Source organism: Drosophila willistoni (genome assembly GCF_018902025.1).
Source record: "Drosophila willistoni isolate 14030-0811.24 chromosome XL unlocalized genomic scaffold, UCI_dwil_1.1 Seg142, whole genome shotgun sequence".
Lineage (NCBI taxonomy): Eukaryota > Metazoa > Arthropoda > Insecta > Diptera > Drosophilidae > Drosophila > Drosophila willistoni.
The window spans coordinates 9,339,274-9,356,768 of NW_025814053.1; the positions used below are offsets into that span (position 1 = coordinate 9,339,274).

General features: G+C 37.3%; 1 protein-coding gene across 5 annotated transcripts in view; it reads right to left on the reverse strand.

Moving 5' to 3' along the window:
• LOC6644527 (acetylcholine receptor subunit alpha-like) overlaps window positions 1-17,495 on the reverse strand; it is a 50,069-nt gene that overhangs the window by 12,904 nt on the left and 19,670 nt on the right. For all 5 annotated transcript variants that reach the window (XM_023176938.2, XM_023176940.2, XM_047011525.1 and 2 more), the window contains 3 exons: window positions 15,839-16,133; window positions 15,575-15,755; window positions 9,964-10,079 (listed from right to left, as the gene is read on the reverse strand). In XM_023176938.2, the coding sequence (XP_023032706.1) occupies window positions 9,964-10,079; window positions 15,575-15,755; window positions 15,839-16,133 (592 nt within the window). The remainder of the gene's footprint in view (window positions 1-9,963; window positions 10,080-15,574; window positions 15,756-15,838; window positions 16,134-17,495) is intronic.

Consider the following 17,495-nt stretch of genomic DNA (forward strand, 5'->3'; position numbering starts at 1 on the left):
TTTCACAAAAACTATCTCATTCATTAATAGTTTGTTTAGCTTATGGTTTAGTTAATCAATAAAATAATATTTGAGATACAAATTTGGTAATATTTTGTATATATAACTTATCACCTTGAAGCTGCCTGTCTATAATTAGGTTCCCGAATTGTGATGTTATATCTGAGAAGATACTGAATCCACTGTCAATTTTTTTTAAGGTTTTCCAAACAATTTGCAAAATCTAATTGAAATTTTTTTAATTTTTCAGAAACTATTCATATTGCAGACGATTCTTGAAGAGTTCTTTCTTTAATTTTATTCTTCAATTATCTTATTTTTTCTTTTATTTTTACCATTTTCTTATCTATATGTATGTATGTGCAACATAAAGTTAATAATCTTTGTTGTTTCTGCTCACTTAAGTTCCCACCGGAGAGAAAAAAGAAACAAAAAATATTCAAGCAAAGAAGGGAAGCAAATTTTCTAAATTGAGTGGAGAGAACTTTGTGGTCGCACTTAAAAAACGAGGCAAAAAGAAAAAACTCTTCAAACAGTAGCAGAAGGACAACAATATATATATATATATATATATATATATATATATATACATACATACATATGTAACTGGCGGCCAAAAAGGGGTAGACCAAAGGAAGGAAATGTGGCCTGGTCTCTGCTGTAGTGTATGTCTGTCCATCAATAATTCCAAGAGGCTTGCGGCTTCATTTTGAATAAGAAAATATTGTAAATAAATAATAAACAAAGTAGGAGAAGAAGGCGTCATGGTGTGTTGGTGAGATGAAGGGCGGAGGTGATGGTAAGGAGGGGGGGGGTTAGCCAAAAAGAAGATGTCGACAAGGATGTGGCCGCCAGGCAACTAACTGTTTGTGGCAGTTGACTTTCCTTCGAAATAGAAATGAAGTATGTGGCAGACCAATCTAAAAGGAAAGAAAACAAAAAGTTGGCGAAGAAGCTGAAAATAAAAACGAAAAGCAGAATGTTGAAGGAAGGATGAATGTGAGCTTGGGTGTGAGTGTGTGTCGATGTGGGTGTGGGTGTGGGTGTGGGTGTGTGGGTTTGCGTTTGGTTAGAGTGGGTTCGAAAGGCTGAAGGCCAACATCTTGTGGGTAGTTCTGATAGCTGCAGCCATAAAATATAATTTGCCAAGGCAATTCCACATGTCAAATGGTAAATGCGAAGGCAATAGACCAACAGAAAGAAAACAAAAGGAAAGCCTCGGAGAACTTTGATGGAAAAATAAAATTTGAAAATGCCTGATGAATCGTGCAACCCAATCCAGAAAATATTGAGAATCATTAGAATGGTTTTTTTATTTAGACATAAATAAAATCAAATCAACTGATCGATTACAATTTTTTTTTTTGCTAATTCTTTTGTCACATCATTTGTTGCCAGTCTAAGTGATTAAATTCTAATGCTTGCTACTCGATTAGATACATAATTGTACACATTTCAATTGTACTTAATATATTGATGTATAAAATATGCCATAGCACTCTTTAAAGTATGCTACAAATTCAAATTTGATGAGAAAAACGCTAATTAAGTTGGCCAAGAAAACGAAAATTCCAATTGAGATAAGAGATTTTGTGGCCTCAGTTTACTGCCAACAAGGACCCTTAAGCCGGTATGTGACTGGGATAGCATGGGTGGCATTAGGTAAAGGTCAGTTAATAAGCTTGGTAACGGTTTTGGTTAGTTTTGTTGCCAACAACAAGAAAACGAAGAACAGAAAGGAAGAAAAAAACAACAAAAACAAATTTCAGAAAGAACAATGAGAAAACAAAACAAGACATTCGAAAAACACAACATACAATAAATCATAAAATAGGCAAAAAAGTGAGAGCGAAAAAAAAATGAAGGGAATGAGAAATGGGCAAAGCCGCCAACAGCACACAAGAGGTCTTCCACACTAACCCCCACGCTCTCTTCCACCCAAAAAAAAAGCATTGATGCTTGCGCGTGTCTAGGCACGGGACCCATCGACGCCTAGTTCTTGGCTGGCGCCACGTAGGCACAACAACAGCAACAACAACAACGATAATAACAACAACAAGAACAACAACAATGGCAATAGGAATAGGAATGGCTGTAACAATCCCGCACCAGCAACAACCAGCAACAACTTCACTTTGATTTGACTTGGAAAATAGAGGCCATCCTTATGCCCATTCTACCTCCATTTTACCTCCATCCTCTAACGTCCTTCATCTCCATTTCCATAGCCACTTTTACTTTCTATGTATCTACTTTAAGCACGTTCTTGTTCTGCCCCTTCTTTGGGGCCCTCCTCCACCGCCGACACACCATTTTCCTCTAGTCTTTGGCAACAATTCATCAATGCGTCGGAATCACGCGGCGTATGCGTAATAAAAACCCAAAAACGGAATGAAAATGCCAAAATGCTTAAAGCAAAATGACAACAAATTTTTTTTCCTCTCTTTCTTTCTATCTTTTTCTGGTTTTCTGTTTTTTTTTTTGCTGCTTACATTCTTTCGTTTTTTGCTATGATTTCTTCAATTGATTTTTGACAAAGTGAAGTGAGATTGCTAGACAAGCGAAACGAGAACGAGAGCGACCAAAATAAGAATCAGAGAGAAAAAGAGAATTCAAAATTGCCATCACTCTACGTCCCTTGGGGCAGGGGGTGGGGGTGTTGAATGGCGCAAACTGACTAAGGCAGTCAGTCAGTTTGTGTCTTTCGGTCAGTCAGTCAGCCGAAATGGCCGAAACGCTGATTGACAGCAAAGGCAGAAGGAGCCAGCGGAGGAGAATCAGAAGAAAGAGCAGAAGAGGCAAAAGCAGCTGGAGTCAAAGAACAAAACGCATAAATACAAAATGATTGGCAAACATAAAAAACCCCAAAGAAAAACCAACCCACAAAACCATTACCACCTAGTCAGCGGGGAGGCGGTGAAGAAAGTGAAGAAAAAAACGAAAACCAAGAGCACCTAGCGAGAAGAAAAGGGATGATGATGATGTTAAGGTGGTAACGGGGAAGCGAAAAAATTACATGTCGAAAGAGGCGAACGAGACGAAAAAGGTTGCAAACGCTTGATTGATTTCCACTACAGAACTTTGTGCCGCAAAAAGTTTCGGGTAATTTTTTTTTTCGCTCTTTTTCGTTTGTGCTTTCCTTTTTTCTTTGTTTGTGTGTGTGTGTGTGTGTGTGTGTGTGTGTGTGTGTGTGTGTTTGGAAAATGAAAGAAATCAAAGTAATAGAATTTTAATAACTAACATAAACACGCTTCGTTGCATGACTTGAAAAAGAACCGCAAATGGGTGTGGCACTGAGGTGTGAACAGAACCTGGAATAAACCCAAGAGGGTTTTCACTTGAAAGTTAACTAATTATGTTTTTAATCGATCTGCTGAAAGATAGAAAGAACAGACAAAGCAACCACCTTGTAATCACGAAATCCAAATACAATCAAAAAGCAAAACCGTAACGGAAAGCAAACTAGAACCGATAAGAAAGAAAGAGCTCTGAGCAGAAGGAAGCAGTGGCAGGGGACAACTGGGGGAAGGGCGTCCTGTACATGTGCCTGGCCTGTTAATTTTAAAGGTCACGCATGATTACCAAGACAGAAACAAAACTAGGAAAATACGTGAAATAACTTCAGAGGTAAGTTAAACATAGAAGAAGCAAAAGAATTTTTTAAATGGCAGGGCGACCCAAAAGCCAGTTTTTAAAGCAGGAATAATAAAAAACAAAGTCATTACCTACAACTTAAAAGCAAAGAACTTTAAATTGTTAACGATTTTTTATGAAGTTCATTAAGTAACAACTATTTATTAAAATTTTACAACGATTTGGATCGTATTTCAACCTTAAACATCCTAAAAAATACTCAAACTGTATTTGGTATTTGCATTACATTTGAAATAATAATGTTTTAAGAGGTGATGCTTAGCCTTTTTGACAGGTTTAAGAGAAAATCTCAGCTAGGTTTTGAAGCAAGTTCCAGCGTTTCTATTCAAATCGTTTCCAAATTATAGATAACTTCAAAAATGCACCAAAAGCTAATATCTAACGCCATAAATAAATAACTCCTCGCACGCACACACACACACACACACACACACACACACAAACATCATGATACATATCTATGTACATGTATGCGGCAGTTGATATGGTATAATACCAATTTTAATCACATTTGATACCCGAATTTTTGTAAAAACACACAAAAGTTAATGGGAGTCTAAGGAGACCACCAAAATGTATATCGACCTTTATATACCCTTATATGATTGATGTTCCATTTCATACTTAGCAATATGAACTGTACATGAGGTAACATTTTTGATTCGACTTATTTTGAGAAATGAAGGTGAATAAATATGCAATAGAATTGAAATCTAAATTGCTAAATTATTAAACTTAAGACAAGTTTCATAGAAATCGTTGGCAATTAACTTCGATGCCTACAAATAGTATCCCTCTGATATTTCCATCATTGCCAAGTACTAACACATAAACAGCACAGGCAAAACACTTTACTCTCTCCAAGCCATCACATTTCATAACCGGCACGTGACAAACTGTATGACAAAGCTAAAATACATTTGGGGCAATAACATTTTAAGACCAGAAACGGAAACGGCAGGCTCAAGTCATTGACAGGAATTAAAAAGTTGACAGCAGGCGAAGCAAAGCGAGGCACAATAGCAAGAGCAGAGTCCTGGCAAGGCGAGAGTGAGTGAGTTGTGTATGTATGTGTGTGTGTGTGTATCGCGTCGCATTTGCAGTAAATTATGCCACAAGTGCGTGACACATTCACCAAAAAAAAAGAAGAAAAAATAAGGAAAAAGAAGCGGGAAACGGCGTTGGCGTTGGCGTCGGCGGCCTCTGACTTCCATGCCCGGGTGGCAGCCTTTATTGTCTGCAGGCTGCTGCGCCTAAAATGCTGCAACATAATTCACAGCACGTACAGCAATTTTCCCATGAAGCCCCCATCCACACTACGGACAGCACGCACTTCACTTCACTCCACGCCACGCCAAGCCATGCCACTGTACCCGAACCACTTTAACCACCCACCTGCTTCTAACAGGATTCAGTTTTAATGCCCCACCGACAGTTAAATTAACTGAAGGACGACTCGACATCTCTCTGTGTTAGGTGAAGTAAGAATGCATGGGCGTGGCATGTACAAAAAGAGAGAGGGCGACAAGGATAAGGGGCATGTGGCATGTGGCATGTAGCTGGTTGGTTGGTTGGTTGGGTGGAATGAAATCAGACAATCAGAAGTTGATTGACAGACAGTTACAGCTAGAGCTACCTACAAACATACACACACGCGCACACACAAACGTACCGACATGACCCTACAACAACAACTCATTTGTGAATTTTCAAATCAGTTCATTACACAAGCCAGCAAATTAAACCATCTACTTAAGGTTTTACTATCTCATTTCTTAATCAACTAACAAGAATCGTAAATAGAACCAAGTTTTTAATCATACTTAGTTTAAAGTTTTATCTTACTTAGTTAATACAAACGGTTTATTTCGCAATCTTAAAAATAAGTATGATAAAATGCCCCGATTTTTGATTCTGAAGTTTTTTTTTTAGATCACCCTGAACTGTGAAAGTGCTTAATTGAAATATAACTCACATTATAACAGATAAATATCCTTTACAAATCCCAAGTGTGGGATATATAGAAGAAGAAATAAATATAGTGCTTTTGGTAAGTCAACATTTATCTAATATATAATATAAAGAACTATTTCTTACGGAAATCATTTGGAAAAACTATTAAAATTCTCGAATTTTGGCAAGCATTGCCATTTTTTTCTTTATTGCAGTAGCATTAATCTAAGATCATATTTAAATCAAAACTAAAATTTAGTCAAAAGATAACATTGAAAAAAAAAACGCTTATGTGGAGGGAGATGAAGTTTTCTGTGATTTACTGCCCATTTTCCGCAACAAAATAGTTCAAGGAAACTTTTCCTCTTTGCCCCACAAACAGGTAAATACGCACACACACACACACACACACACGCACACACACATATAGAACGCAGGTTTCTTGCTTTTGCCCTTTGTCCTCCATAAACAACACTTTCACGACTTTCACGGACAATCTCCGAAAGCAACAAAAACATCAACATCAACAACAGCAACAACAACAACAACAACAACACCAACAATCAGAAGAAGCCAAAAACGGTAAAAGAAAATTTCATACATATAATAAAAATAAAAATGGCTAACATAGGAGACGCAAGTCGCGCATATTTGTGGCCTGGTGGCCTGGCACGCGTGCCAACCAGGCCAAAAGGAACAACAATAGCAATAACACCAAGGATACTACGATTCCAACAACTCTGTTTACTACACATTTTCTTATTTTGTTTTGCTCTTGTAAAAATTTCATTGGCATTTCGGGCTATTTCCCCATATAGAAACATATAAACAACAATTGCAGAAAGAAGAAATCCAAACAAAAAGAAAAAAACGAACCAAAATCAAAACTACGAAAGTCATAAAATCGAAGAATATTAAACATAGGGCTACAAAAGAAATACATATATATATATACAGCCATATGTACTAAACTACATGCAAATGTAGTAAAAAAAAATAGTGAGATAAAAACAATTTAACTGACCAATCTTGTATTGAGTACGGGATAAGTAGAACTTCAACACCAAGGCATAAATTGAAGCAGCCTATACATATAATTTATTACAGTTTACAGAAATATATTTCACTAAAAAGTGCCAAATATGTTTCAAGTCTCAATACAAGCCAATTTAGTAATTGATTTTTCAAAATATTTATTTTTAATTGAAATAAACATGTGTAACTCTTACACAATTAATTTCAATAGTGCGATTTCTTTTCTTTGAATATTTGAAAATTTTCTATTAATAGGTAAATTAAATGTTTAAAGAACAATTTCAATAAAGGAAAGAAAGAAATAATGATAATACAGGTTTTTTTTTTTTACTTTGAGACTCCAAAAATCGAATTTTTTTCCTTTTAGAGCAAAAACGTTCGTCATTTAGCCATAAATTGTGAAGGGATAATCAAATTTTAAAGAAGCTCAGTTAAGTTAATATTTATAAAAACTTTTTGAACTATTAGTAATATAATATTACATACATATGTAGTTCTAAGCGAAGATTTATGTTTAAAATATAAATGTCTTTTGTCATTTCTTTTTAAGGTATAAATTTGCTTTGTTTTTTACATACTAAATATGTATAGCATAGTTATATGGGCAGCAGGACTAAACGTCATTATTATGTATGTATCTCTAGTTTCATGAAACTAATTGTTGAAAAGCAACAAATTTTAAGACTTTGCTCCCAACAGATCTTGGCCAATTGTTAGTATACTTTATGTTTGCTCACCTGTAGCGATTATTTTGCTTTCTTTATATACCGTAAGATAGAATTAAAACTTGGTTAAAGAAAAATTCCATGTTAAGTAAAAGGCTTTAATGCTCCGTTATGGTGAATAAGGAACAAAAAAGACCTTCAACCCCCTAACAATGAGGAAGTCTTTAAAATCTATACATACATATACTTATACCATACACCCATAGGGTGAAATGGTATATTAAAGTCGCCAAAATGTATGTAACAGGCAGAAGGAAGCATCTCCGACCCCACAAAGTATATATATTCTTGATCAGGATCAACAACCGAGTCGATCTAGCCATGTCCGTCTGTCCGTCCGTCTGTCCGTCTGTCCGTCCGCCCGTCTGTCCGTCCGTCCGTCTGTCCGTCTGTCCGTATGAACACCTAAATCTCGGAGACTGTAAGAGCTAGAGGCACCAAATTTGGTATGTGGACTCGTGTAGTATGTAGAGTGATCAAGTTTATTTCAAATTTTTGCCACGCCCCTTTCCGCCCCCGCAATTTAAAAAAAGCGTTTATCTCAAACACTATTCTAGCTAGATACACCATATTTGGTATGTATATTCGCTTAGTAAATGCACACATTTTGTATGTATAAAAATTTTGCCACGCCCTTTTCCGCCCCCGTAATTTGAAAAACTTGATTATCTCCCGTATTTGTTTACCTTATGCAATCAAATTTGGCACACTTAAATTTAATACTAATATCTAGCAAAATACCAAATTTGATCAAAATGGGACAAAAAACAGTCGAGTTATGCATATAAGCATTTTTCCATAAGGCCGGAGTTGGCCGTTGGCTGGTGGGGGCGCTAGGGTGCTCGTATGATTGAGTGAGCGAGATACTAAGATATGCTTGTAAGAAGCATGTGAAAATGCATTTGTTTAATAAAGTTGAAATATTTGCTTTACTGGTGTATGGTATACCTAAGTCGGCGAGACGACTTACTTACTTCATTTTTTTATACCCTTGCAGAGGGTATTATAAAATTGGTCAGATGTTTGTAACGCACAGAAGGAGACGTTTCCGACCCCATAAAGTATATATATTCTTGATCAGCATGAGAAGCTAAGTCGATATAGCCATGTCCGTCTGTCCGTCTGTCCGTCGGTGCGTACGCGTTTTACTCAGCCATCTTAAGAGCTATCGGGATGAAATTTTTTTTGGGAGCTTTTTTTTACCCGGGTGAGATAAAGTATGAAAATCTTTGGGATCGGACCACTATATCATATAGCTCTAGAAGAAACATTTTTGCAAAAATTGGAGTATCCCCATGAAATTTACCAATATGATAGTAATAGATATAAAATCTCAGATCCCAAAATTTGAATCTGATCCGATAAATAGAACACAAGTTACAGTCAATATAAATCGGTTCAAACGCTGCCGGCAGCGCTGCTTGCTGCCTACTACTGCCATCATCAAATCAACAGAGCACACGCATACACACACAGACGCAACGCTACATGAACTGTATGTGTATGCGTGCCGTGCTTTGCTTAGAAAATGATGGAAGAAGAAAAACTTGTGGTAAAAAGAGAAATAATATTTTGTTTGTGTATTGATGAATTGAGTTGCAGGGAAAGAAATTTCAAAAAGGAAAAATATTATTGTCAAGTATACTGCAAGGGTATATAAACTTCGGCATAGCCGAAGTTAGCTTCTTTGATATTTTTTCTTTGTTCTGGGCCTAAATGCATTAGAGCCAAGTCGCAAACTCAATTCCACTCACAGCACATTTTGCCCATTCTCTTGCCCCAGCCAGAGCCAGAACCAGAGCCAGAGTCAGAGCCATAGCCCTAGACCCTGGCCACGGTCTCAATTCTCTTTACATGAGTATGATGCGTAAATTGCTTGTTGCCTTGATGTGTGCACACAAGCGTATATATGTCTAAGAAGTGGGCGTGGCAATTAAATAACAGCCTCTTCGTTAGCTTTCACTTTCACACACACCCACGCTCTAAGAGAGAAACAGACAGAGAGAGAGAGAGAGAGAGAGAAAGAAAGACACACACACACACACATACATTTAGACAGACAGAGGGCAGAAGAAGAGGTCATTTTGTTTTGCAGATTCTTATGCCTGCTCGGGCGCCAAAGTTTTTTAATTTAAAAACTTCAAAATCCGAGAAAAAAAAAGCAACAAGAAAACATAAGCAGCAACGGCAGAGAATGCCAACAGAGTGGACGGGTTGCTGTGCGTTTTTGGGGGGCCTATTGAATCCTTGTTGTAAAGAGGTGTAAATAAAGACCACGCCCCTGACATATATGGGCCACAGAACGCCCTCAATGCGCATCATCATCAGCAGCAGCGGCAGCGGTAGCAGCTGTAGCAGCATTTCTAAGGCAAAGTTGCATCCTTGACCTGGGTCCTGACATTCTGAAAGATTTGTGTTTGTGTTTTGTGACAGCGTCCAAACAACTTGCCAAAGGAGTTTCTGCCAAATTGTTATACGGATAGAGACAACAACTGATACAGGGAAAGAGAGCAAGAGAGACTTATGGAGGTAGCAATGAATACTAAGAGAGAAAGAAGGAGAATGCAAGAGAATTGCTTAGAATAAGGGAACTTACCGCACTGCAGGAACTTCAAGTATATCCCATTCGACTGATGTATAAAATTCGGACAGATCCACGCCCACTTCAACAACATTTGTGCCATTTAGCTCATCGATATGACGCAGATCCACCTAAAGGGCAAAAAGAAATAGAAAGAGAATGAGAGATTGAGTGAAAATCCTATACACTTGGCAAATAATTGTTATTATTTATTTCAAATATCAAAATACAGATCATTTTGTTTATCTACCTTAAGTATAAACATTTTATTTTGTCAATTAAGATTACCGTTCTTTTCAAAATTGGAACTATCATAGAAATATGTCGGTTACAGTACGCCTCCAAGGGACTTCAATTTGAGATGCAGTTTTGCCAAGTTACAGAGCAAAACAAGTTAAGACAAGACAAGACAGAACAAGACAGGACAAAAGAAGATACTGCTAGACATTTGGACACACACACACGAATATGTAGCACCTGCAACTGACTCAACATTTCGTTGCCAGAGAGAGAGACAAAGAGAAGAAAGAGAAAAGGAGTCCATCAGGATAATAGAATTCATTTAAAGAGTGCATATGCAGCGCTTCAATAGATTAAAAGAGTTATCTTTCGTTCAGATAGATAACTTATTATCAACTAAATTCCATAAATATTATCAATTTTTCATTCTAAAACTCTTAACCATACTCTTAAAGCTTATACATATATGTATATATAAAAGAATATGGAAAAAGTCAATTATGTTTAAGGTTTCACTAATAAAAAGTAGGAACTGCAAATTCTTTTTTATCTGAGCAATTCTGAATTCACGCTTCAGTCCTATTTACGGTATTTAAGGAAGATAATCGGCTATTTAAGGAGTAAAGAATAAAAACGGAAAATAAACTATTATTTATTTTGTGATCTCAAATGCAAATTCACTTGACATTTATTTACATTATTCCGAACAAAAATAACTTAGTGATTTCGTCTTCACTAATGTTGATTAAGTTTGGGTTAAAAGTTTGTTGTCCCTCAATCTGTTAATCCTGAATCTCTTAAGGATACATATCTCCATGCAAGTGATTTTTTTGGGCATTTCGATCTTTATGAGTTTGAGAGGAGAGGAGGAGGAGCAGGAGTAGGAGAAGTTGAAGTAACGGGTGAAAACATTGTTGGAAAAGCGTGAAATTTGAAAAGTGACGTTAATTCGATTTGTGTGTGCTTGTGTGTGTATGGGTGTGGGTGTGGGTGTGGGTGTGCGTGCAAAATCAAGTGTGAAAATTGAGCCTATGAACTTACACTCCTGCTATATGCTTAATGCCACACCTTCTCGACAAAACATTCACCGCCTCCCATTTACTCTTACCTTGCCTTTGACTTTGGCTCATGACATAAAATTAGGAAATCGACGCCCGATGCCTTTCAACATGAACGAACATGAAGAGAAGTAGACGATGTAGAAGAAGTGGAAAATAATCAGACAGGATGCTTGATGGGTGGGATGGGTTTGGCTGAGTTGGGCTGAGCCTGACTCGGCTGGGCTTGGCATCCAGGAAGCACAACCGGCACCCGGCCAGGTGCTTTTTGTGATGCAGCAGCAATAACTGTTACTGCTGCTGGCTGTAACTCAAACTCAAACTCAGACTGTAACTGAAACTGCTGAGGCGGAAATTGTTATTTTAAGTGGTAGCGGAAATTTCACTATAAGGAAGTTACGATTTACTAAAATATTTCCGTTGTGCAAGCGGTGTGGGTGAGCAGAAAAAAAACAGAAATGTGGCAAAAATACAGTTACTACTTTGTGGCATGCAACAAACAATCACACAGACAGACACTCACACACACACACACACATACATACACATCCACAGTCATACATACATTTATATTTATAAAAAAATGCTTTCAATGGAGATCCAAAACGAACAGGATGAAATAGAACTGGACAGGCAAGGACACTATAAGACAGGACAAACAAGGACAGAATGGGACAGGACGAGACAAGTTGTTGTCTGTTACCGGCGAGTTTATAAATATTTTATAAAAAATTTTCTCTGTTTGATATTGCTTATTTTGCGGTTAATTTATGCGTGGAGTAAACAATTATACACTGAAAGAAAATGTTGGAAGGTAAAGACTCAAAAGATGAATTCTCAAAAGTAAACTTTTGGCTTGAAATTTAAAGCGTGTTTAAAAATTACTTGATTACAACAAATATCAATAAATTGAATACTCTTTGAAAAACAATTTTTGTAAATTCATTGTCATTATAAGTATATGAATCATTATATATGAATCTTTTATGAACATTATGAGTGTTATTTTTAATAACTCATAATAAAAATAGTCCCAAGTCCCAGATCTGTCTGTCCATCTGTCTGTCTGGTTGTCTTTCTGGCTATCTGTTCCTCCGTATGAATCAATTCAATCTTATTTGAGAGTGTTAAAGCTACAGTTATAGAAATTTTGTATATGGGCTTTTAAATTTACGATTAAGTGAAATCAGATATATGTATGTATATACATACAATTTTTATTAAGAATGATCGATCGAGAATATAGTTTTAGATTAAAGCTTTTGTTATTTCTTAAATATTTGTCATAAAATTGAACATTTTTTAGTTGAAAACAATAGTTAATGACTATGCCACATTAAAATCAAGCTTCTGCAATTTTGCCCCCATTTCTTCTGTTTCTGAGTTTATGCAGTTTATTAAGTTGGCTATATTTATTAAGTTTTTTGGCGTTTTTTTTTTTTTTTTGTTGTAAAAAGTTCTATTGATTTACTTAATTTGTAATTGTATATAAATGAAATAATATAAATTTTCATTTAAAATGTACATATATTAAAAGAGCTAAAACAGAAACTTGAAAGTTTTAATTGAATCATAGATGTTCTTTTGTTAATTTTTTCGCAGTGTATTTTTCCCAAAACAATACAACGTTGATGGTTTAGCAACAAAAGCAATGACGAACGCAACGGAATGATGGTGGGGGTTGGTGTGTGTGTGAGGGGGGTAAATGTTGGTGCGTGTCAGAAACGTTGTTAGCGCCTTGCCTTTTAATAGTAAATGAGAATTTAGCACATACAACTTGAGCTTATGTATATATGAGTGTATGTGTGTGTGTGTGTGTGTGTGTGTGTGTGTGTGTGTGTGTGTGTGTGTGTGTGTGTGTGTGTGTGTGTGTGTGTGCATGATGGTGTGTTTGTATGCATTAAGGCCAAGTCGAAAGTTTAATGAACATGTTAAGCAACATTGACAATTCCATCTGTCTTACTTTTGCCTTGAAACTCTTGACTGACAATTAAACATTTGAAGGAAGGCTTGAACGCTATGTATACACACACACACACACACACACACGCACACAGAGAGAGATGTGCGCGTACACACAAGTTCGTACGCCTTAACCTATTAAACGCCAAGGTCCTTTTTGGTCGGAAAGGAAAATTTACAACTTACAAAAAGTTTGCCAAATGTTTCAAATAATTTAAGACACTCACCACCCACACATTCCACACATTTTTTATAGTTAGATAGAGTCATTTCGCTCAACTTACGGCGATAGTATTATTCATTTTACTATTTACTGCTATGCATTTAAAGTTGGAAATAATATATTAAGGTCGCGAAATTTTTGACTTCACCTATATGAGAGGCGAACTTTAAAATATTCAGCTAAATAATAATAATAAATTATATATCAATTTCTAGCAGATCTAATGTGGAAATTATTACAAATATACATTTTGACTACGAAATTGAATAAAAAAATTAAGACTTTATTGCATAAAAATATTCTAGTACATAGTCTCCTATGCTTACCCCAATTAGGTACTAAAATGGCATTAAGGGGTTAATATATAGAAAATTAGACGGGAAGGGAGAAAACGAGGAAGAGCTAGTTAATTGCTAATTGGGTGATGAGTTGGTTACTAATTGTTGAAGTTACTTGCAACTAGAAAATTAACTCAATTCATTAAATTCTTTGAAACTTTATGGTTTCTAACTATTTAATTTGTTAAAGGCTGCGCCATTTTTATGGGTAGCTAATGCAGCTTGGTATGCATACATACCTACCTACTTTTACCTATGCTGTGTGCAAGTGTATGTGTGTTTGTGTGGGTGTGGGTGTGCGGTTAAAACCCTCGTCAGACGCGAACTGCGGGCCATTTGCCAGCTCATTTCACGAACAGAGTAGGGTAGGGTTTCTTCCTAATGCCACTTCATTAGCTGGCAAAGTCGCAGCAAATGTTAAGCCCAGAGAAACCCAACCCCGTACGGGCAAAACCAAAGCCAACAGCCAAACTCAGACTCAGATCCAATCCCTATTCCAACCACACAGGATGGACCTACCGACCGACACAACGACAGACCCAACGACCTACCATTCGAGGCTCACTGAACATATGCCAAGGCAGGACTCCCCCTTTCAGTTTGTTGCATTTTGTGGGGCAACCAGTTTTGCCAGTTGCACAATTTTACGAGGCCCTTAGCAAAATGCCTGTCGGTTGTCGTTTTTGGTTGTTGTTTGTTGGTTACTGTTGCTGTTGTCGGTGTCTTTTGTCGCCGCCATTTTGGCCATTTTGAGCAGGCCAGGCAGGTGTCAAGCAGCCTTATTGTCCTTTCACTGCTTGCTTGCTTAGGTGCCTATGTGTGTAGGTTTGCCAATCCACCAGAGACATTTTTATGGAGTTCCTTTTGCGTGTGTATCCATCCAACTGTCTATATTTGTATCTCTCTATCTCTTTTTCTCTCTTTCTGTCTCTGTATGTGTGTGTTTTGCGGTCATAAAACGTGAGAAATTCTATGCCAGGCCAACGAATTATGAGCAAATTTCGGTTTATGACCACTAAACCAGGCTCAGTGCGCCCTTTGTAGACTTTCATCCAAAAAAAAAGGGGGAAAACACATACACACCCACACACACACACCTTCATCATCTCATACTCTTTCACCTACTTCTCCTTCATCACCTGAGAGCAATTTGTTAATGTGTTAACGAGATAAGCAAAAAGATAAACTATTGCCTGGGACAGACTTTAATCGATATTGCTTAAATTTATTTCCCAAATAGAATTGGACACACACACACACACACGCTCTTAAGAAGTTCTTGACATTTCAATAAATCTTTCAATTCAGATATTACCTTTGAAACCCTTGAATAATAATTTATAATGTAATCAAGTTAACAACTTAGTTAAGGAAATATTTTTGGGCGAGTGTCTGATCAGAAAATTATAATTTTCGGCTAAGAAATTTTAGTAATTTAAGAATTTACCAAAAGTTCTTAACTATTTCGATGTTTCAACTTTCTTGGCGTAAAGACAAGCGAAAAATTTACAAAATTATTGAGAAAATTGATATTTCAGGGGGCTGGACAGACTCTCAGATTGGATCGGATCAAATTGGATTCGTCTATGTAGTTGTACGATTCAAATGTTATATCTTTTCACATCGGGGCCTATTAAAGTTTATTTATTGCTAACACTGTCAATGTCCTTCTAGACTTGGAGCACAAACGCATAGAGCATTATAAGTCAGTCTTGGGGTTAAGACTATCGATTATAAAATACAACTTATCAGGTCACAGAAAGATCTCTATGAAAGACAATCATTCTCACGCCACTTTGACTCACCTGAAATCCATCGTAGGTCCAACTGCCGAACTTCATTACACAGGTTTGTTCATCAAACGGAAAGTATTCGACATCAATCTCACAGGAGCTTTTATAAATGGCAGGCGGTCGCCATTCCACGCGTCCCGTATAGTTCAGCGTGGCCTTGGTGGCTAGTGTTACCTCAAAATTGCCATCGGCGCTAGAAATAGCAAGAAAAAATATTTGTATTTTATATATAATAAAGGGCAATGATTGATCAATTGAATGGACTTGTTTGCTCACTTATTGTAGAGGACAATATCTGGACGCCAGATGTGATCGGAGGGTACATGCAACATTTCAACTCCGCCATATTCCTTCGGCTCCCATTTGAGTTTATAATCATACCAAGATTGCTCCACCCATAGATTGGTGGTCATTATTTGATTCTTTAGATTGACATCAATCAATTGCGATAGCTTCAATTTGATGCGCACCGTGAGAGCATCGGTGACATTAACCACAGGCCGGACCAATTTGTTGTAATTGCTCAACAGATCGTCGTAGAGTCGCTTGGCATCCGGATTCGCTGTGCTGCCTGAAAATGAAAAATAAGAACAAACAAATAAATAATTTATAAACCATTAGAAAGGGAGAGAGAAAGAGAGAGAGAGCTTATGTACTTAGAGATAAAAGAATATGTTATCAAGTTAAGTCTAAAATATTTTTCCATCATTTTGCCATCATTTTGCCATCATTTTTTTTTTTTGTTCGCATTTCGAACCCATTAAGGATTATCCTTGACTTCATTGTGAAACTAAGGGTAACTTGAATTGATTAAGTCAAATGCCACCCACACACTATATAGGTGTCCACCACGTCGTCTGTGGTGTAAATGTGCGAAAATTGCAGGTGCCTCTTAATGATGCAGGAAATGAGTTAATGCGCCGTCAATGGCAGCGACAGCCAGCAGGACAAAAGGGGCAGACCTGACCAGATCTGATGGAGGAGGAGGAGGTTGCTGGTTGCCAATTGCCGGACAGCGACTGAGCTCAGTCAAGCGTTGTAAAGCATGAGCCAGGGCCAGAGTACCTGATGGCTATTGTTGTTAGGGGGAGGGGACCTCCCCTATGGCCAACATCTCTCACTCCGTTTCCTCTGGCACCTTGTCGGTGTCGTTTTACTTCCTTCTTGTCGCTCGCTCGCTCCCTTCTCATTGCCTGACATGCAAAAAGGGAATAGAGGAAGTTAAAAAGGTGGAGGATGAGGAGGAGAAGAAGAGAATGAGCTCAAGCTGTAACTTGTAACTTGATTGGGATTCTCGCCTGGGGTTTCCAGCTGTAAAATGTCGCCAATGTCATTATGCGAAGCTTGCGCTAATCAGCTTATCATTATAACATGGAACCAAATCATTGAGAATAGGTTGTGATGGAGAACCAGATGGCGGATGGCGAGCAATAAAAATGCTTGTAGCTAAAGTCTAAGCGCATTAAAATAGTTACCCAGCCACCAGGCAACCGACCAGCTAGCCATTTCTCATGCATTGCCAAAACGTTGGTGGTGGCATCATCCATCCGGGTCACAGACAATAATACAACAAATAATGGCAGACGAGAATAAATCAATTAAAAGATTTCACTTTGTCTTTCCCTCTCTTTTTCTCTTCCATAGAATTTTTGTTCCTTTTTTCCGTGTGTGTGTGTGTGTTCCTTTCTTTATTTTTGGTTTTTGGCAACCACAGCGAAAGTGAAAGCCAAAAGCTAATTAGCAGTGAGACCCATTCGACAGTCAGATTAGGCACAAAAATCGAAAGAAAGAAGAAAGGAGAGCACCAGCTGAGAAGAGACAACACGGGTCAAGCATATTGTGTATGTCTGTGTATGTATGTATGTGTTATCAGCGTATATCATTAATTTAATGTCCTGCACATTAATTGCCATTTGCCCTAACGGCCATTGGA